Genomic DNA, 22,193 nt, shown 5'->3' with positions numbered 1-22,193 from the left:
TAGAGACCCTGGCCACTTCACAGAAGAGCAGTAAGATGAAACACACGAAGTTTGTAAAACCAATCTTCTCGTGTTTCATTCCATCTGAACTCCATCTCAACTTCCTTACCGCACACAGCAGAAAGGTCACTGCTCCTCATCCTCCTTCATGCTGCCAGTCTTGTTGGCACCTCTCCTGTACACAGATTATTTTTTCTAGCAGTACACCCAGCATGCTGGGCACTTGTACAGACAAGAAATAAGAGGCTTGTCCCATCCCATAAAGCTTACTGCTGGAAACAACAAAAAAATACCTAAGCTGGAGGAGGAGTAAGTGCACCAAGGAAAAGGTTCTGGCTTTGCTTTCCATGCCGTCTTAAAGCACATAAGTCATCCTTGGTCACATCCCGAAAAGGACCCTAAAAGGTGGACTGGAGGACGCTGCATGCCTTGCCTCTCGGTTTAGGAAGGACATTAGGACAGAGCTGCTGGGTGGACCATATTCTTGGAAATCAGCCTGTTTACTTGCGAAAGTGCCTTATTATGGGTTTATGAGCCTGCCTTTCAGCTGGTTGTTGTCACTGTTTTTCCTTTAATATGTATTTAGGCTAAGATTTTCCAAAATGACTAATGATTTTGTGCGCTTGAAATTCAAGACAGCAGCTTTTTACAGCCACAAAATCAATGTCAAAGCACTGAAAAATTGGTGGGTTTTCCAAAAGCCTTGGAAAATCTGTTCTCAAGGTCTCTCAAGTTAGGTATGCCAAGGCATGCTAAATTGGGAGCGTTTCAGAAAATACAAGCCCTTATCAATATCTAATCAGTGAGGGTTAATAATTTTGAGATCCAGACCTCACAGCAATTCAAACTGAACACACAGAAATTAGAAGCACATAACAGAAATTTGAAAATAGCATTGCATGAGTACTTGCTTTTCCTCACAGAACCATAAGGGTTCAATGGTAAATTCTGAACAGATGCTCAGTGTCTGTGGTTAAACTAACTCAGGCTACTGGTAGTTGAATATTATTCCATGAGTAGAAGGTGGTAGAGGTTTCAGTATTCATGGAAGCTATCCTTTTTGTGCCTCTGGATGTAGCTGTCCTGTAGAGCCAAGGTCCTGTTCTGTACCTTGAACTAAAGGCTTTATTCACTTCATCACCAGTAGATACCTGCAGCTGCTTTCAGCCTATACCTCCACTAGCTAATCCCATCCTGCCCACTGTCCTTCCCCCTCTTCTGTCCTTTCTTGCCCAGTCTTTCCATCTATCCTCAGCATCTGGGCAAGCAGCCTGATTCCCAACTCATCCCGTGCCCTGGCTCAAAAGTCTGGTGCTAATGCATGTTCGTGCTGCTGACGCCGCAGGCGAGTTGGGTCCTTTGATATTGATAGGGCTCTAGTGTAATGGCAGGGAAGATAAACTGTCATTAGTCAGGTTTTAAAATGCACTCATTAAGCTATTCAGAAAAGTGCTGCTGTGGTTGAAATAACTAAGAGACCGGAGAAGGAGGGGTCGTTTTGTTTTTTAGCTTCAAGAGCAGAAGAAGTTGTGGTTTTACTAAATTGCTGTAACTACTTATGCCAGAGAGGCATTGGCATTGCAAAGCGGTTTCACGAGAGTTATTACCTCAGCCCAGCCTACCCATGTGGCTCCTGAGTCCGTACCAGATTGTGGTGCACCACTCAGACCCCTTGTTTCTAAACTTCTGTAATTCCAGCTCTGCAACCTCTCTGTCTCCAAGATCATGAGCTGGCCCTGAGCTGATCGGCGCGAGGGTGGTGGGAGTGTGGGGCACAGTGCATTTGGGCGTGAGATGGGGAAGAAGTGATGGTGTTGGACTGTGCTGGGAATGTTCCCTTCTTGAGAGGCTGCATTGAGGAAAGGGTCCTGACACCCAACCTCCTGTCAGCATCCATCATCTCTCCCTCTGTGAACCAACATCTCAGATCTTACAAGCTGGAAAGCAAGGAGATCTGATAAACAGCTGTACCTCACATGTCAAGTTTGCAGGAACATGAATTTTGGGGAGAAAAAAATAAAAGAAAGAAACATTTCTATGAAATAATTCTGTAAGCCATGAAAGAACATTGAGAATAGCAGTTTTAAATATGTGGTATTTGCTGAGATTCAGTTCCTCAGAGTTATTTCTATGATTAATTTGCGTGTCAGCTGAAGTCTGTTTATTGGAAAAATCATGTTAAGAAACTGCTGCATTTCCTACACGATCTGTACCAAAGTTAGTGTGGAGTAGTGGATCAGGTTGTGTAAGGTCATTAAGTGATACCTGCACTGAGAGCAGTAGTGGTGCAGTGGTACTGTAACTGGCAGGTGCAGTTCCTGGCTCTGCTAAGCAGGACATCAGTGGCTTTAAAGGTAAAATCTGGTCTGGGATTAGCATGGGCTATATAGCTCTATTTAGGTATGGGTCTATCGGCAGTCCTGCTCTATCCATAGAGATAGTCACTCGTTTGTAGTGTGTGGCTGAAGGCCAGGAGATCAGGCTAAGTTTAGTGAAGGTCCACCAGGGCGCAGTTAAGAAATGATGTAAGTTCAAAACAACAAACTTAAGCTTGAGGTCTGGCATATTGCTGAGCTATGACTAAAGGCTACAGATGGTGGGTGGGTGAGCAGGACAGGAGAGTTTGTGCTGAAACCAGATGATAGACCATCATGAAGCTAGTGGTGAGAACCTAACAAAATGAATTTGGTCTTCAAAATTGCCAGAATGAAGTTCCTAGAGTTAGGAATAAAGTTCAAGTTGGGAAGCAAAGGCAAATTAGGCAGGACTGTAGGGCTAGGGCTTGTTACATGAGATGCTGTTCAAGCCAGCACAGGCTTCAGAAGCTGGATTAGGGCTGATGCAGGAAAGGGTTACTTGGCTTGATAAATTCTGTACCTGGAACTGTTCAGTGAACTTGGGCTAAAGCTAACGTTCTTGTGAGGCATTGGGAATTATTTTTCAGACAAGCAAATGCCAAAGGGGCAATGTGTATCTTGGACATGATTACTTCTTCATCTGGCAAGAATCACAGGAGTACATTTCAATTTACCGAAAATTGGGCAGCTCAGAAATTAATACTTGAGTCATTCGCTGCTTACATCTGTTAAACATGCAGGCATGCAGGCACAACAGGGCAGAGCAACGTTGTCTGAGCTTGATGTCTCATTCTATGAGCAGGCCTCCTTGAATGGTGTTTGCCAAAAAACAGACTCCAGGGAGTAAAATTGTCATAAATATGACAGAGAAAGGAGGGGGCGCAGGCTCAAAGTACACAACAACAACATCATGGAAGTAATCTGGTTTGAAGTGAAACTAACAGTCTTCCTCACCATCCTCATTAAAACCGTAAAATAGCTCATGGCTACTCTGGCAGTGAGGGGAGAGAATGATTGAATATAAAGTTGAAATTAAAATCATTTTTGCTAGTATTTTGTGGTAGTATTTTTGTACTAATGTTCTATGAAATATGGTGTGATAATAATGATCAGACTTGAAAGTCCAAAAACTATGAGTTACTTGGAAGCTATTAGCAGTGTGGGTGCTTTGAACCCTTTAAAAACCATGTTAAATCTTTTTTTTTTTTTTTTCCTTTGGTCATATTAGTTCTAGCCTTTGCTTCCAACCCCTCAAAAACAAAGCAAACCCCTCTTGACAATGTCATTTATTTCCCACATTATATGTACCCCCTCCAATTTCTGGAATTTCAAATGTATTTTTATATCTGCATACCTTCAGTTCCAGCATTGATGAGTAGAGGAAGAGCAACTGACATCATCCACCTAGACTTGTACAAAGCATTTGACACTGTCCTCCGTTATATCCTTGTCTTTAAATTGGAGAGACATGGATTTGACAGATGGACCACTGGGTAGGTAAGGAATTGGCTGGATGGTTGCACTCAAAGGGTTGCAGTCAACGGCTCAATGTCCAGGTTGAGATCAGTAATGAGTAGTGTTGGGACCAGAGCTGTTTAACATCTTTGTTGGTGACATGGACAGTGGGATCGAGTGCACCCTTAGCAAGTTTGCCGATGCCACCAGGCTGGGAAGTGCAATCAACAAGCTGGAGGGAAGAGATGCCATCCAGAGGGACTTGGGCAGGCATGAGAGGTTGGCCCGTGTGAACCTCATGAGGTTCAACAAGGCCAAGTGCAAGGTCTTGCACCTGGGTCAGAGCAATCCCAAGTAAAAATACAGGCTGGGTGAAGAATGGATTGAGAGCAGCCCTGAGAAGGACCTGCGGGTGTTGGTTGATGAGAAGGTCAACATGGGCCAGCAGTGTGCATTTGCAGCCCAGAAAGCCAACCATATTCTGGGCTGCATCAAAAGCAGCATTGCCAGCAGGGCGAGGGAGGTGATTGTCCCTTCCGCTCTGTTCTCGTGAGATCCCACCTGGAGCACTGCCTTCAGCTCTGGGGCCCCCAGCACAAGAAGGACATGGACCTGTTAGAACAAGTCCAGAGGAGGACCACAAGGATGATCAAAGGGCTGGAGCACCTCTCCTGTGAAGACAGGCTGAGGGAGTTGGGGTTGTTCAGCCTGGAGAAGAAAAGGCTCTGGGGAGACCTTATATTAGATATATGGAGGAAATTATTTACCATGAGGGTGGTGAGGCACTGGACCAGGTTGCCCAGAGAAGCTGTGGATGCCCCATCCCTGGAAGCGTTCAAGGCCAGGCTGGATGGGGCTTTGGGCAACCTGGTCTGGTGGGAGGTGTCCCTCTCCACGGCAGTGGGGTTGGAACTGGATGGTCTTTCAGGTCCCTTCCAACCCAAACCATTCTGATTCTATGATTTTCAAGAAAAATGTAAGGTGAAATAAAGGATTCCCACCATTCAGAACAACCCATTGATGATATTTTAAGGATTAATCGAATGCATGATTTGCTATACTGCAGTGAATTCCAAATGAAATTACTATCAAAACAAGCAGAGAAATAGTTGAAATCTTTTGAGTTAATATTTCAATAGTTCTGGAAATATTGTAAATGATTAACATAATTTGAATGGGGCATGCCATAACTAGCAGCACTAAGATGCTTCTCAGCCTTGTTTCACTCAGTTATTCTAAAAAAGCCCCCTAGTATCTAGCAACTCACATTTTCTTTTATGCCCCCCATCCCTTTTTTTTTGAGTCCCATATTATATCTAATATAAGGACTCCTTTTATCACTTTGCGCTTTCTAACTTTGCTTGCTATCTCTTATTTTACTCTACCGTCTGTTCTCAAAATACTGCAGCACCTTCGATTCACATTAAAGCGTTTGCCCAATGCTAAATGCTAGAATGGCTGTTAATGTTGCCCTCTTCTGGACCACTTCTTTTCCACACGGAAAGCAGTTAAAAAGCAGTTTTGACCAAAAAAAACTGATCTCACGAACAGCATTAAGTAAGTCACGTTGCTTTTATTCGTTAGTTGTCAGTAGGAGCAGGGGGTTATTCTGGACAGCATCCTAACTTGGTGTTCATTTTGTCTCAGTGATGTAGCAATGTGTTTTAGGTGCCGTTGCCGTTCCACCTGATGGCACTGCGCACCCAGCAGTTCGGGGGGCAAGGATTTTCTCACCGCCACCGCGCTTCTCCGGGCACATCCCAGTGAGGGCAAAACCTCCATTCACCCCACAGCGCAGCACACCCCAAACAAGCCATTTCAGACACCGAGCAGCCCGGGCTGACCCTCTCCCCTCAGCCCCGGAGCCCTGCTCCGGCCGGAGGAGGCCGCTTCTTCCTGCCGGGGCGCATCCGGGGCGGAGGCAGCGACATGGCGGCCAAGCGGCGCGGCGTGCCCGGGGCCGGGGCCGGCCCGCCGGCGGCCAAGCGAGCCCGGGGCGAGGAGGGCGAGTTCACCGGTGTCCGCTTCAAGGCGCTGCTGCGGGACCCCAGCACCGCCGGGAAGGGTGAGGGGCCGGCCGGGGGGACCCCGCTGTGGGGCCGGGGGGGGACCGCGAGGTGCAGGCGGCGGCTGGATGGAGCCGCCGTCCCCGGCTGCGACTGGCTGGAAGCCGCGGGGGGCGCCCCTCATGCGGAGCTCGCCGCTCTCTTGCAGGCCTGGAAACCTTCGTGTCCGTGGCGAAGGAGCTGCCGGCTGCCCAGCTCTACGATGTGGTGGAGGGGTACGTCAAGATTTCCGTGGAATGCGCCGAAATTTTCAAGCTGCTGGATGGGGAGAGGAAGCCGGAAAGCGAAGTAAGTCGGCCGTGGGGTTTGTGTGCTAATGACTGACCTAACTGGGAGCAGAACTGCTGAAGAAATGCTTTGCAGCATAAATAACCCTGATAACACTTAGGTGTGTGGTTCCTGTATTTTTTCACTGGAAGTCACAGTGGCAGAAGCATTGGCCAAGTGGGAGATGGCCTTTCCAGTGCAAAGACATCCCTGTATTTAATGTGCAGCACAGCCAGTAGTCCAGCCAAAATTAACCTCTTACAGTTCTTTAAACGTCAGCAAGAGACCATAAATAAAATTAGGGGGTTAACAGAAACAATTACTCAATAATTAAAAATTGTCTGGTAGACAGTTGTTACCATAACTAGACATTTCGCTGACACACCAATATGTCCAAGAAGCCGCTGATAAATTTGACGTCATTTTTCTCATCTGAGTTTGACACAGGTTTTCTTCCTCAGAATATGATGAATAAACTAAAGAATTAAAAAGCTCTTTTCACAGTGAGTACCGTGGCAGCATTATTAACTTAAGGCTGCTTACAACATAAAATTTGATGCTCTTCACTTTAATCTCCACGCGTCGGTCTTTGCATTAGTTTGTCATTTCTGTCTGTGTAATGACAATTTGTGTAATGAGAACCATTGCCAATTAAATGCTTTCTTCAAGATCCTTTTACTAATGGAGGCTAATACTTGTAATGAATACGTTCCCCGTGCAGAGTGGGCTCTAGTTTCAGCCAGGAGTTGATTGCGAGGCTGGAGCAGTTCACATGGTTTCCTCCAGCAGATTTTATTGTGCACTTAGTAACGGTTCCCTCTTACAGCTTAGGTTCATCAGCCCTAGGTCTTGGCCTCCAGCTTAAATAGATCCATCCAGCCTGTGCTAAGATTTACGCTGCAGTCAGCTTTTGCCTTCCCAGAAGCTGCTGTTGTGCATACAGATAAATCATGCATGTGCACATAGGTCTCCATTCATATGTGAGGAAGGACCCTTTTTTTTGCATTCAGTTTGTTTGTCCAGGGTTGTCCAGGCCTTCAGTCAGCATATATGGCATGGCCTTCCAACTGGGGTTGTCCTTTGAATTTCATCAGTTTAGCAGCTGTAAAAATAAGAGGAGTTGTCTGCCCCCCTGTTACTCTCTAGTCTTTCATATAGTGCCTGTAAATGGGCTTCCTTGAAGATACGCACTCTCAGAATTGATCCTTTAGAAAAGGAAGCGTTTGGGAGAGAACTCAGAAGTTAACTTCACCTTCATATTTGGAAGTTTTCCTCTTGTGGTAGGATTGCTCTTCTTTTTAAAGGCATTTTTTGCTGTTTGCTCAGCTAACAGTTTCAAGCCCTATCTGATATTGACAGGTATTATTATATTTATGTATTTTACAGATGATATTAATCTTTCAAGCTCTGGAAGCCATTTTGCTGAGGACAGCCAGTGACCTCTCCCATTTTTCTGTTGTGGGAATGAACATAGTCAAAAAGTTGATTCATACCTACATGAGATTGATCTATGCTGCATTGTATTCTGAAAATCACAGGTAAGTCTTCTCCATATTGTTGAGGAGAATATCTCAGTTGCTCTGCATTGATCCCAAAGGGCTATCCGGGTCTTGCACATAAATACAAGAAACTGCAAAACTCAGCCTGACTTATTGCTAATGATCCACCGTTATTTAATGATTCTGTTCCACATTTTGTAAAATTATTGCACATGGAAGTCTTTGCAAGGTTTCCAGTTCATGGATGTGACCATACTTCCTAGACCACTGGGCTGATCTCACTGCAGCAACTTAACTGCACATACAATTCCAAATGCTTGTGGATAGGTATATTGTAAAATAGATTTTGAAACTGTGCAAGATTTGCACTTATTAATAAATTAAAGTTTACAAATTCTGGAGAAATCTGTCTAGAACCTGCAAAGCGGAGACTGCAGATTTGTGATGGTATCCTTTTTTCAGTAACAAAACTGCCCATACTGAAAAGTTTTTGATGTTGTGTCAGTTGCTTTTTCATAATGTTCTTCACCATGAAATTACTTGGAATATGAGCACCGTAAAAGAATATGCTCTGCTTTTTCTGTGCTACCTCGTGGATGTGCAAAGGGGTTTTTATACTGGTAATATGTCTAGATAGGATCTCTGCTTTCATCATGTTGCTTTCTTACAGATAGGCCATGAGCGAAAAATATGGACAGACTCCAAAACTCTTACTGGGTATTGGCTATTCAGGTGATGGAGGTCTACACGCTTGTACTGATGACCATGTCAATGTTCCCATTGAGATAAATTTCAGATTCCCACGGAATCTGGGAGTCCTTAATTTTTGGCACTTCCTTCCTTTTATCTTACTTTATGAGATGAATGTCCAGCCTCTCACTACAGCTTAATTTTTGGGAGGAATATAAATAGGCATTCATTTTTCCCTTCTTCCCTCTCCCCTCCTTTCCAGTTGCTATTATCACGGCCTAAACAATGGTTTTGATTATTTTAACTTCCCTTCTAATTTGTCAGGCAAATTTTCCCAGTGGTCAGTGAGCAAGAATCCAAACTGAGAGTAAATCTTGGGAGTTAGATCAATGTCAAGAACATGGCTCCTGTGCTGCATACTTAAGTGCAAGAAAACTGCCATCATTTAACTAGCACAAGAACAGAAAAAAAACCTATAGTCTTTCTTTGGCCTATGCAATACATGTCATTATCTTTAGTATCAGTTGTAGCTCCTGTGGACCTGTTCGTGGCAGTAAAGCACATAAGCATTTTTGGACAGAGGTCTCAGTCTTCATGCCTGCTTCATGCCTGAAACTTCTGAAGGCTTGGGTGGATGTCAGAGGAGGAATGGGATGATTTATTTTGATTCAAAATCATCTTTTTTTACATTTTAATATCTTGGATTGGTGGTTTGCATAACTGTCATCCTGGAAATAACTTGCAGGTTGTCCTCTGTTTCGTTTTAGGATGAGCCGAGTGTGCCTTACCCTGTTGTCAGCAATGGTGGCTCAGGGGCCGGATGCAGCAAGGGACGTGTACAGCCACTTTGATTTCAATAACAAATTTCTGCCTGGATTAGTGAAGAAAAGAGATAAGAAGGTAAATTAAGCATCTGCCTGTGGGTGTGCCATGCTATGCCTTGGCTCCGTTAGTTTTCTTCTACCAAGTATTTAAAACTAAACTGTTGCCAAAGACTCTTTTGCCATATTTTCATCTGCAAGAACATGCCTCTTCCTTCCTGTCCTGTGTCAGGCTGAAATGCTTCTTGATTGTTTCTAATTGGCAGCAGAACTAATCTATGGGGCAGGAGCTTCCCATCTGCTTTTGTAGGAAATCCCCAGGGCATGTTTCTGAGTCTTTGCAGTTGTGGGAGAGCTGGCTTGCACCCCAAGGTATAGCTTCCTTCATTTTTCATCCCGTGCTGATCGTTTTCATCTTGTCAGGGTGCAGAGCTCTTCAGGATAACCTTCTTAACGCTGCTTTGTAGTGTTTACTGCTTAACATCAAATTGCCTTGTCTGTCTCTAGTAAGCTCTGATGAAATATAAAAGGTATCGTTTCTGTGGGCTACCCTTTTCATGGCTAAAATAGAGTGAAAGTAATGGTAAACTTCTGAAAACTATTCAGTGATTGGTTTATGTGAAGAGTTAAGTCTTTTTTTCAATGCAAGGATTGCAGTTTGGTCCCACTGAAATAAATGGAGGTCTCCAGTTGTTTTAATGGGGAGAGGATTTTGCCCAGCACTTCTACTGTCAGAGTAATTGCATTTCAAAATATAACCAGGAGTTTAAAACAGTCTGTTGGTTGAAATCCCAAAGGAGGATACACGAGTGAGTAGAAGCAGTCACTCCTCTTTTTCCAAAAGGAACTTTATTTTTTGTTTCCTCTCTGTTTTGCTAAAAATAGGTTGACCTGAACCAGTGCTTTAGAACAAAAACATTTATATTTCATTCCAAATATGTCTGTGTTAAATCCAGTTTTATTTTCAGCACTGATACCTTGTTCCTAGTTTTTAAAGATCACTTGCAGAATAAATGTATATGTTTGTGTTGGGTTTGTGCAGTCTGGTGACAAAGGAGGTAAAGGTGGCTTCTGGGAGAAAGGGGGGGGTGGTTTGTTTTCTTCTGGGGGGGAGGAGATGAGGGAGTTGGTCTTCTACTTGATTGCTTTACATATAAACAATTTGGGAATGGCAGATTTCATGGCTTTTGACCTTACTGCAGAAGTTGGCTTTGGGTGTATCACCACCCCTTAAATTGAAATGCATGGATATAGTCTTTTGACCATGTCCTTGTTAGATACATGAGTAAGATACAAGGAAAAAATTTTCAAAATTGAAGATTTTATTCTTGCACAACTTTCATTGAAATGACTACATCATAACTGACTATCAGAGCTGAATTTTTAATACAAAAATACCAGGCCCAAAACTTACAGCAAAATATAATTTCTTTCTCTTTATTTCTTCTTTCAACCCTTTCTTGAGTCACTTCTGCCTTGTGTTTAACCTGGCCAGTATCTTGTTTCAGGCATTTTTTACATGCAACTTAGATTTTTTGGAACTTTCTGTATAAAATCAAGTAACATGCTCATATTCCAGGAAAAGCTTTCATTAGTTCCAGTGTGCCTGAATTTGTAGGTTGGTTGTTTTGTGTTTTTTTTTTTTCAGTCTGTCTCAGTTGCATGACCGAGCTAGCAACTGTGATAGCTGGGAAGCATGTGTAATGCTCTGCCTCCCAAAGATGGCAGTGGGTGGCATGAGTCCCCGAGATTAGCACTGCTTTGGAAGCTTATATAGTAAAAAAAATGGAGCAGTACTGCTGTGATTACCATTCTTGAGTATTTTTGTGTTCAAAAAATACTGCATGGCTGTACATAACCTATCTGTGAAAGTTGTTTAATTTATCTTTTTATAGTACTTACGATAATCAATTGTTACAGATTGTACACAACTGCAAAATTAATACTGCATACCAACAGTACCTTTTTTCTTCCTTTAAGGGAAGACCTGATGTCCGTATGGCCTACATTCAGTTTGCTCTCTCGTTTTTAATTGCTGGTGACAATGCAATCTTGATACAAGTGCTGGAATTAAAAGGTATTTCACAATTGCTTGCATTTATTTTAAGGTAGAGTCTTTTAAAAATTATAATAAATATGAGCTAATTCAAAATGTGAACCGGTTAAACAGCACTAATAAGATACAAAACATTTTTATTTTTGTTATCTGAAAAACTTCAAACTTCTTCAGTATTTAGTAAGTGCCTCTTTTACTTGAGAATAACATTTTGTATCTGAAAAAGCAGTGCAAAAATAGAAAGCCCTTGATGACACATCTAAAAAAAGTAAATGTAATACAACTTTTGAGGCCAGAGAGTCAATAAGCAGAAAAAAGCTACATGGCCTCTAGACTTGCTCATAACACAGTAATACTGGATGTGTTTTATTATTAACTTTTTTTTGAAAAGCATTAAAGATGAAGTCTGCACGTACTTTAGTTTCCTTTCTGCCCTCATGCAGGCCAACACTTGTGTACTCTTAGACTGTTTTTTCTCAGTGTTTCAGGAGACCTTTGTAACATCCTTTGCATCCTTTATGGAAGCATTACATGGGAGCCCAGTCCGTGCCTCTTGGAGAAGAGGGCCAAACTGACCTGACAAGGATCCAGAAAGTCAAATCCTACATACACTTAATGAAAACTTGATCCCTTATGTGCTGAAGTTGAATGTAAAACTTATGTTGACTTCAGTGGTTTGAAAACTACTGCTGAAGTTTCTCAAGCACTAAATTGCTGCCTTTGGTGTGGTTATGAAGGAATTCAAACAGGACCTGGAAATACTTAAGAATACATGTATATAAATAAAAAAAAATCTGTTAGCTGGAATTCATTTCTTCCATGGTGAGGGAGTAAAACCAGGTCATAATTATTGACTTTTATTGTGCATGCTACCCTGTGAGCTGCTGATTTCCTTCAGTTGCTTGCAGTTGTTCAGTTCTTTGAGATTAGGGGATGGCAGTTTACAGTGTGCTGACCCAGTCAGCCCATCTGGCTTTCATTACCCTGTCTGGGACGTTCAAGCTCTCTAAACTTGGAACGCACAGGTGAGCTGAAAGTTGATGTAGTTCTAGATGTAACCTGCAAACCTTTGAGACTCACCCAGTGAAACAATTGTGAGCCCATCAGTGGAAAGGAAGCCCATCATTAGCCCATCAAGTTTAAATACTGCACAGCAGATTGGGACCTGAAATATATTTGAAGTTGGCAGGTGCTGTTGCGAAAGGCATTAATAACTGAGTTGGGAAATTAGCTAGTTACGCTGAAAGTAGGTTGGGCAGCATTACACATTTGTCACTGTAGTTATAGGTGCATCATCATTCTGAACTCTTACTGCAGCCTTTTGGTTTCATTCTTAAAATAACGGCAAAGTAAATAGTATGACATTGAAGAGAAATGGGTATGAATTCCCTGAAGCATTTTCGTATGAAAATAGCTTTCACATCTTCACTTAACGTTTGAAATGTCGTCTTAGATTTCATTCCAGATATTCTTCGCTCTGGAATAAAGGAAGACAAAGTTTCTACTGTCAATCTTCTACTCTCCACACTGAAAACTAAGGTATGATATGTACTTGAAACATCTTTGCTTTTTGTTTTCTGTTTTCTTTGCTGCTGGAAACAATTTGCAGTAATTTCTTGTAAAATACACAGCTCTTCACTATGTTTGCACCATGCTGCTGCAAACTGCTGAAAGTTTGTCTGTGTCCATTGCTGATGCTACTTGTTGGAGGTTGATAGCTTGGCCATAATACTGTTTGAGGACTGAAGCTTGTTATGTCTTTCTGATGTCCTCTTTGAAAGTGAGTCATTGCGCAGCTAGTTAAGGATTTTGTGAAGTGTGTAGCTAATTTGCCATTATTTTGCGATAACTTATAACAAAGTTCTTTTTTTTTCTAATTCTTTTCAGGTGGTTCAAAATAAAAATATCACCAAAACACAGAAGGTGCGCTTTTTTACTGCAGAAGTGTTGAATCATATAGCTTCACTTTACCGATGGAATGGGATTACTGATGTCAGCTCTGGGGATTTCAAGGTCTGGTAGCTTGTTTCTTTGTCAGTTGTATTCCTTATCATGCTTTTTTTCTTCTTCTTCTTTGTTTAACCCATGGTTTTTCAAATAGCTAACTGTGTTTAGGTAACTGGGAGTTCAAGAGGAGAGATCTGCTGGGGCAACTGAAAAAGAAACCCTGATTTTCTGCTGCTTCTCACTGCTCAAGGAGGAGGGTTTGTTTCCCCTCCCTGATTGCCGGAACTGCCATGCAGATCTGTTGACCAGGGTGAAATGGGGCTTTTCGGTATGAATATTGTATTTCATTGCCTGGACACGTGGATGTCTCTATAGGATAATATGCTAGAAGCAGTGTTCTTACAATGTGCCTCATTTCCATCCTACAGACCGATCTGATGTGAGAGCTAAACTTCCAAGATGGTTGCCAGCCTTTTCAGCTTGCACAGTTTGAGAGGCTGGCAGGGTTTCTAAGGGTTGAGCTGTAGTTGATTCTGCTAGTCCACAAAATCACGTTCCTAAAGTAATGTAAGAGATTAATGGAATCTGGGTTCAGGTTTTTTTTTTCTGCTTTTTTATAGGTATGGGTATTTGGTTACTTCTTCCATTTTTGTACGGTGACTGTAAAGGCATTCATGCCCTACCTTCTTTCCCTGAAACACTGGCAAATTCAGTGCATTGTTAGCTATCCATCTTTCTTGTCCTGTATTAAAGTTGTTCCATCTTCTGCCAAATTGGCCTACACTGCTTTACACTGAAGGCTTCAGTGATTTTTTTTTGTATTTCTGAACTTCGTCATGCTGAACCTGCCTGTAAGGTTGTAAGTTTGTAATTTTACATCGTAGTTTTCAAAATCCCAGTGTGGCCTTTCCCGAATTTACATAAGTTATATATCACTACTTTTCTGTAGCTTCCTTTTTCTCTGTCTTGTCTGTCTTCTTAACAGAAGTCCTAGGTCAGCAATGCCCTGCAGATAGCACATACTTACCTAAGTAAGTTTGTGAGGTTTGCTTTCCGTGAAACAACAAATACTGTAATATTTAATGTGTTTAATACTGAAACTTAGCTTGTTAATCTGAACCTAAATTGAAATTTCTTTTAGCATTTCTGTATAAAAGGAGCTCCATAAGACTTACAGAAGAGAGAAATTGAGGCAAGATTTTCTTCTGTGATACTGAAAATCATGTCTTTTTTTACTTCTTTTTGATTTTTGTAGGTAACTAAAGGTTCTGAAGACGTGGGAAAGAGGATGGTACGAGAACTTGTTCATAATTTTTTGATGGACCTCTGCTGCTCTCTGAAACATGGCATAACCTTCTATGATCCAAGTCTTGGAACTTCTGGAAGGTAAGTCACCAGTGAGCTGAGATTGTATGTGTGCTTTGTGCTAGGAACAGGAAAGACCTCACTAGTTTTCTTGTCTGCCCTTTGCAAGTTAACTTTGCTTAATATTACTTCTATCTCAGCAACTTGTGGCAGAAGAAAGAAATATATTGCTGGTTTTTGTTTTGCTTTTGTTTTTAACTTCCCAAGATCAAACTACCGTATCTCCTTATACCTCTGCCTACTGGAGTAGAGAGTGCTCAGCTATATTCACAGGGTTTTGGAGGCAATGGTTGTGTTTCTCTGAGCCATTTCAGTGAATGACTAGATACCAAGTCTGTTACTATAAGATGTGATTTTGGACCACAGGTTTGTGGTGTGAAAATAAAATACCAAAGCTGCAGTGTAAACCAGATGGTGGTAAAATATCTAGTCTAATTTACATATTGTAAAACCAGATGTGGTTTATTCTAGAACTTGGCAAAATGTCACTGTTGATTTCAGTAACGCCAGAGTTTGGTCTGCAACACGTAACCTGGAAATACTGGTTTACCGTACTGTTTCCATTGGGTAACTGGTTAAAATATATGTACACTGATACTGTGATTAATGGGGAAAACAGTTTAGACTCTTGTAATTCTATGGAGGGACTACCATAGGATGCCTCTGCTTCCTCATGTTATCTAGGCAATGAAGGTAGTAGATTGTAGTAGCAGGTACTAATACTGAGTGGTGCTAGAGCAAGATTTTAGCTGGTATTAATCTGATATTCTCTTTGTTTAGGGACATACAGAAGAAAACAAAAAATATTAATCTGATATTCTCTTTGTTTAGGGACATACAGAAGAAAAAAAGAGGGGAGGGGAGGAGAACTGAAAGAACATGGAATGCTTTCAAGTTTAATATTAAAGCTGTAATAGTACATTTTCAGCTTTGTGAAGTTTGGTTAGAGTGTTTCTGAAACATTGTGGTTTTAGTTAAAAGTAATTACTGTTTGTCATGAAAAAAAAATTAGAGGTAAATTTAGTTCTTACTTTTCTCAATATAAACTCAGAGATTATGTGAACAGTTTGAGAGATCTTGCCTTGGATTTGTCATAGTGACAGAGGAAATTCAGCTTTTTACGTTACAGTATTAGCTTGGAGTTGAAGAGTTAGAATTGCATGTAGTATCGAAGTGGGGATTTCTTTCTTAAAGTATTTATTATCTTCAATAGGGGAGGAAATGTGGTGCTCCTGCGCTTTCTGCTTGGTTTAAAAACTGCAACAGAAGATGAAATGGTTGCTGATCTCGTGGTGAATATTCTAAAAGTATGTCCAGACCTATTGAATAGGTACTTTAAGGAGACCCAGTATTCCTTTGTTCCTAGAGTGAAGTCAGCTTGGATGGACAATATGAAGTTACTCAAAAAGGTAAGAGTATGAATGATGCATACCACTTCTACATAGAAATATGCAATTCCAATACTCTTTCTTTTCCTCCGAAAACCGGAATAGTGTTGGCTAAGCAATACTGCAGAATTATCCAAAATCATAATAGGAAATATGGTAAAAAAAAAAAAAAAAGTTACCCAGCAAAGGACCTTTGATTAGGAAGCCTGCCTTTGCAGTTCTTACAGACAGATATTATAATGCATTACAAGTGCTGCCATTGCTGTGTAAAAATTATTATAGTTTGGGTACTGTTGCCGTTCAGGACCCAGTCAGCCTGTGGTGTGGCCATGTTAGGTATGAACTAACAGAATTGTTTTTAACTTAGACCAGGTCCTCCTAGTGAAGAGTTTCATTGAAATGAATCAGCAAATAAGTCGAAGATCAGGGAGTGGAGTTTTTTATTTTCGTATTAGAAACGGCTGTTCTGTTTTGGAAGAAGCTCAGGTTTGAAGATATATTGTGTTCACAGCTGTAAGTGAACAGTATTTTAAGAGAGCTTATTGAAATCACTAAAAAGGCAGACAGGCACAGAATTTCATAAATAATGGTTTTAAAATAAACCAGCAGTGAGGAAGTTAGGTGATGGAGTTTTAAGTGAGTTAAAAGGGAAGGACTTAATGGCTCTGAAATAACACCATCAATTACTGTGGACATGTCAGGAACGAAGCAGCAGGATGCTGTTAAATGTCAAAGTTTGTAAATGGAGGGGGGGGAAATGGCATCCTGTTTTCTGTGGGTGCTAAGGAAAATGAGCTGTGGCTCAGAGCCACGGTTGCTTTAAAAAGTGTAGACAGAGTGAGCTGGAAGGTCACTTGCTAAAGAGCCACGTTTAGAGCAGGAGGCTGTATAAACATTAAATTAAACCAGGAAGGAAGAGATGGGCATAAGAAATAGCGGGAAACCTCATGTTGCTGGTACCGTTTTAGAGATGTGGCAACATAGAAGCCCAGCTAGAAAAAACTTCTGTCCTTTCTGAGTCTTCCTCTGCCTCTTTGCTTTAGCTTGAAGTGAGCAAATGCGACTTGTAATCTGTTGAAAGGTGTTGGCTTTTAGGAGGGGTGCAGGTTGGATGCAGATGTTTCATTTCATGGAACAGCCTGGGGAGATGCTCTTTAGCATTCCTGTGTAAAAGTTGATATTTAGTGCTGTCATTGTGTTTGAAAAGTCAAAGCTCTTTTGTAAATCATTCCTCAGAAGAAGCTGTCATCTCTGTGACTATGTTAATTTTGATTAATCTGTTTTTATTTCAGATCTATGAGGTTCAACCAGACATTTCCAACTCTTTTAAGACTTCAGAGTTTATTCCTCTTCCCAGGCTGCTTTCTATGGTGATGGTAACGACAGTCCCTGCAGTGTGCAATAAAATAATGTTCACCCAAGGACTAAATGTAAGAGCAGTTTATATTTCAGTTAATTTTTATGTCCTAATTAATACTGTTTGACTTAAGTGTGGGATCATCCAAGAAGTTTAAGTTGGTTATAAGTTTTATATGGTCAATTGCAGCATAAAGCTGGCATGGGGAAGCCCTGGAACATGAGCTAAAACCTATTGGTACTGCTTCCAGCAGGTATTCTCAAGCACCAATGCTGCCAATGTTCCTTAGCAGTTTGGGCTGGGAATCTGAAAACCTACAGATTCTCTCCTAAGCTTAGAAAGTAATTAATTCATTAGCAAATGTTAATATACATTCAGAGTACAGAGAATGTTCAAAGCAGTAAGAAGAGTTACTGAAATATGAATTCAATTTCCCTCTTTCAGTTGCCCAGCAAAGTAGTGAAGCACAGCATACTGTCACTTGTGTCAATGATTCTGAAAAGAGCCTTGAAGAATATTGAGTACTGCTTGAATGAAGAAACTTGGCAAAAGTCAGAAATCTACTCACTGTCAACGATGCAGGAATTTGTACAGCTGTACAGAGAAGCCATCAGCAAGGTACAAAGTAAAAAGGCAGTTGAGGTCTCACATGAGTCATTACGTGGCAAGTACCTACTCCTCTGCACTTTCTCCCTAAGTGGTTGTGGCCTGGGAGCAAGGAAATAGTGTCCTTTGGCAGGGGGAAGCTGTGGTTTAAAAGGTGTTAATAACTGGTGTGGTAATAGACTAGTTTTCTAACAAATCTGGCTGATGGAAAATATGAATAAAACTTCGTCGTCAGACAAATTCGTAACGTTGGCAGCTATTGTGCTGCAAATGAGTTTCAAGAGCAGGGTCAGAAGCAAATTTCCCTGGTTCAAGTAAATTGAAGTCAGCAGAGTTCATTCAGTTAGAAGTTACTAGATGAGGTATCCTTAGAGTTGATAGTATGCCATTAAGATGAAAAAAACAAACCTAAACTTTTTACAGGAGTCTTTTTCAATAAAATGTTCTTTCATGTATTTATGTTATGCAGAATTGAAGGTAAACTACTTGATTTCAGATCTTCTTCAGAGTCAATAGAAGATCAGTTACAAACTTTGTGAAGAGCAGCAGCTCCTCATGTTGGCTGCTTGTAAATATTTGCATTGGAGTGGCTTTGTCTCACACAGGAGAGTTAATACAATTTTTCTCTTTTTTCTTCTAGCTTTTACCGGACATGAACAATATAGTAGCTGTTTGGCAGTCCCTTCTGAAGCAAGGGAAAGAACATCCTGATGGGCAAGAGGAGAAAAGGGAAACTGCTATTTCCACTGTGGAAGAAATGACTGAGACAGCAGAAGCTGCAGAACAACATGGTAGGCAAAGCAGGTGAAGTCATCACATCTTACATGTGTGTAAATGGGTGTTGTAAAATCCTCTCCCCGTGTAAGGCGGTTAACCAGCAGAGTCCAGATACCAGCCATGCATTTACTACTCAGCTTTGCTTTGTTCACTTCTTCAGGCAGTGTTTAATTCTGACTGTTGTCAGAATTGCCTAAAACACAGTTTGACATAAAGGCTGGCATTGCTACTGGGAGGTTAAGCAGTGTGACTTTCAGCTGTTGCAGCATCACAGAATATTTGAGTTTGGGAGGTACCTCTGGTGACGACCTGGTCCAACCCCCCGGTCAAACAGGGCCACCTAAACAGCTTGCCCAGAACCTTGTCCAGTTGGGTTTTGAAGATCTCCATGGAGGGAGACTCCACAACCTCTCTGGGCAACCTGTGCCAGTGCTCCGTCACCTTCAAAAAAAAAAAAAAAAGTGTTTCCTGAGGTTCAGATGGAGCCTGCTGTGTTTCAATTTGTGCCTTGTGCCTCTTGTCCTGGCACTGAGCACCACAGAAAAGAGCCTGACTCCATCTGTTTTTCACCCTGCCCTCATTTATTTATAGACACTGATGAGAACACCCCTGAGCCTTTTCACTGGGCTAAACACTCCCAGCGCTCTCAGCGTGTTCTCATGAGAGAGATGTCCCAGTCCCCCAGTCACCTTTGTGACCCTTCCCTGGACTATCTCCAGTAGCTCCATATCTCTCTTGCACTGGGGAGCCCAGAACTGGACACGGCATTCTAACTGTGGCCTCACCGGTGCTGAATAGACAGGAAGGATCTCCTTCCGTAACCTGCTGGCAACACTTTGCATAATGCAGCCCAGGACACCATCTGCCTCCTTTGCCGCAAGGGCACATTGCTGGCTCATGTTCAGCTTGGTGTCCATCAGCATCCCCAGGTCCTTTTCTGCGAAGTTCTTTCCAGCTAGGTTGCCCCCAGGATGTACTGGTGCCTGGGGTTGTTCCTCCCCAGATGCAGGACTTTGTACTGCCCTGTGTTAAACTGAACCCTTCTGTCCTTGATCCTCCTGTGCTAGTACAAGTATTTTGCTGTGACACAATAACACAGGCAGGGGAGCTGGAAAATAGCTTTGGGTGATTTTAGTCTGTCATGTTATTTTACCATGAGATCATTTTTTGTGAAGCAGCTTGTTACTCTGGCTATACAAATGCTTGCGTTGCTGTAAGCACAGGAGTGGAAACGTGCAAATTCTGGAAGAGGGACAGAGGGTTGTTGTCAAAGGCTTCAGTTTTATCCTCACAAAAACAATGTCTTTACTGAAGGACTTGCTTTCATCGTCCCATTGCAGGGAACTGGAATTTTTAGCACTCCTCTGTAGCTTGGCTAGCAGCCTGCAATGGTTTGCTTATAGACTGAAGATAAATCTACAGACAGCTTCATGCCCTTGACAGGGCATGTTCCACATTGAGACTTTCTGGAGCAGAGAGTTCTTCAGAGAATGTCCTTCTGTGTGTGACTTCAGGCAGCGGATTAGTTCTCAGTGCTGACCCTCCAAGGCTATTTACTGGTAGAGTGCCTGCTAAAACCAATGGAGCAGCTATTTTTTTTTTTTTAAAGAACTGTAGCTTTAGTTTCTCTTCATGCTAGAATGATAATATTCTATTAGTTACTCTTAGTTCACCTTTTGCAGCTTTATTTGCACTGTGGCAACCAGAAAATTCTCTTTTAATGGAAGTTGAGACTCGGGCAAACAGTGACAACATTTGTGTATGGCATCCCTCCAGTTCTTCATGGCTCCCTGAGGGAGAGCTAGTTAGCAGGAAAAAGATAAGTGTTAAAAAAAAAAGTTCTGGCTGCCTTTCATTTATTTTGCTTCCTCTCATTAGTAACTGGATAACAAGTAGCTTTTATGCATCCTTATGTTATAAACCGAAAGAATATTTAGCTGCTGAAATGGCTTCTCGTAAGTAGATGGCTGCCTTAGCTGGGGTTGGCATTTCTCTCTTCCAGATACATGTTGTCATCCTCTTGTCAAGAGGACATCTTGGAAAAAGAAATAAGGGAAAGAAAGAAACCTTTAACTGAACTAATAAATTAGTGTGTTGGCTTATGCCCTTCCCGGAACAGTCAAACCTACCTGGCATTTGGTTAAAATAGTATCCCCAAAAAATAGCGGCCTGGCTATCATTTCTTCCTTCACTTTTTTTCTGTGTTTCAGCCTTAAATTGAACAGCAGTGGGATTGGCTGGATTCTTCTAGAGGTTGTTAAAATGTTGAGGTTATCTTTATCTCTGTGAGCACTTCAGAATCAAATTAAAAATGGCAGTTGTCACTTTAAACACTGAATAAGTTGACAGAATATTTGTAAAATTAAAACAGGAATACTGGAAAAAGGGAATTGGGGATTCCATTATGTGTTGTTTTTTTTTATCCTGTTGTTAGTGAGGAAGGTGACTGATCAGTTCATAGGCAGCTCTACTGAAAATATTATTAGTGATTCTCATGATTGGTAATGTAGGTGCTACACTGTTTTTTGTTGATGTGAAGGAAGGAGAAACTAATTATGCTAACACTTGATTTAGGTTCAGATGATGCTGAGACACTGTTTCTGAAAGCTGCCTTGCTTCAGGTCATATGCCTTTATCAGAAGGTTGTGCCCCACTTGGTAGCACGGAGCAACTTTGATTTTAGCAAGCTCTTAAAAGGTACGTGATGCGTATTTCTTTTACCTTTATTGCTTTCACTGGCTATTTGCAAAGTAAGTTATTTCCTCACTCTTCTTAACCACAATGATACAGATTTAGTGTTAAAAGAGTAGTTCATATAAAGTTTGGGGTGAAGGAGGATCATGTACCAATTCGCCAGTCTCCTCTGGAAAATCTTAGCATTCAAATACATATATTTTTTCCATATGCTGTGGTGTTAATTGTTTTGATTTTATTATAGCTATGCAGTGTATGGGGAGAAGAGCAGTATTCTGTATGGCATTAACCTGCTGTGAAAAATCCATATGAGGAAGCATATTAGCAATATTGTTGTGTTTTTGTCTCTGGTGTCGTGTTCACTGGGGGGTATGCCTCTTCACACAGCAGGAGTCAACAGATGTTCTGTACCTGCTTAATGCAGCAAGGATGATGACCCACAAATCATGGGCTGTGGGTAAGATCTTCCAGTACTGCTTGTGGTACAATAAAGACAGCCATTACTCTCTCCATTTGGAGGAGAGAGTAAAATGTTATTTGGGCATTATTGCTGTCTGTGGGCCTGCAGAGCTCATAGGCCACCAAATTAGAACAATTGTCCAAGTCCTAGGCAGGTCTGGGATTTATAAGAATGAGAGTTATGTGAAAGCCATACTTAAAGCCTGTCAGGGGAGAAAGGGGATTTAAACAAACAACAACCCCCGCCTCCTTCCCCCAAATCAGCTGTCTTATCACATAAATCCAAATCGCACATCCTGTTTGTCCCATTATTTCGTATACTGGTCTGCTTTTTTTCAAAATGGACAAAAGGCAGAACACCTTTTCATGAGGCAGAAATCTCTTTGATG

The 22,193-nt window shown here is 41.6% G+C and overlaps 1 protein-coding gene across 1 annotated transcript in view; it reads left to right on the top strand.

The window, feature by feature from the left end:
- The first annotated feature begins 5,424 nt into the window (after positions 1-5,424).
- URB1 (URB1 ribosome biogenesis homolog) overlaps positions 5,425-22,193 on the top strand; it is a 49,040-nt gene continuing 32,271 nt past the window's right edge. The window contains exons 1-13 of the mRNA XM_040577012.1: positions 5,425-5,877; positions 6,027-6,166; positions 7,532-7,683; positions 9,102-9,234; positions 11,136-11,232; positions 12,665-12,750; positions 13,099-13,224; positions 14,414-14,544; positions 15,737-15,932; positions 17,204-17,341; positions 17,713-17,886; positions 18,515-18,665; positions 21,226-21,348. Coding sequence (XP_040432946.1) covers positions 5,742-5,877; positions 6,027-6,166; positions 7,532-7,683; positions 9,102-9,234; positions 11,136-11,232; positions 12,665-12,750; positions 13,099-13,224; positions 14,414-14,544; positions 15,737-15,932; positions 17,204-17,341; positions 17,713-17,886; positions 18,515-18,665; positions 21,226-21,348 — 1,783 coding nt within the window. The 5' untranslated portion in view covers positions 5,425-5,741. The remainder of the gene's footprint in view (positions 5,878-6,026; positions 6,167-7,531; positions 7,684-9,101; positions 9,235-11,135; positions 11,233-12,664; positions 12,751-13,098; positions 13,225-14,413; positions 14,545-15,736; positions 15,933-17,203; positions 17,342-17,712; positions 17,887-18,514; positions 18,666-21,225; positions 21,349-22,193) is intronic.

The sequence above is a fragment of the Cygnus olor genome, chromosome 1 (assembly GCF_009769625.2).
Source record: "Cygnus olor isolate bCygOlo1 chromosome 1, bCygOlo1.pri.v2, whole genome shotgun sequence".
NCBI lineage: Eukaryota > Metazoa > Chordata > Aves > Anseriformes > Anatidae > Cygnus > Cygnus olor.
This window is presented reverse-complemented; position numbering and strand designations above follow the sequence as displayed.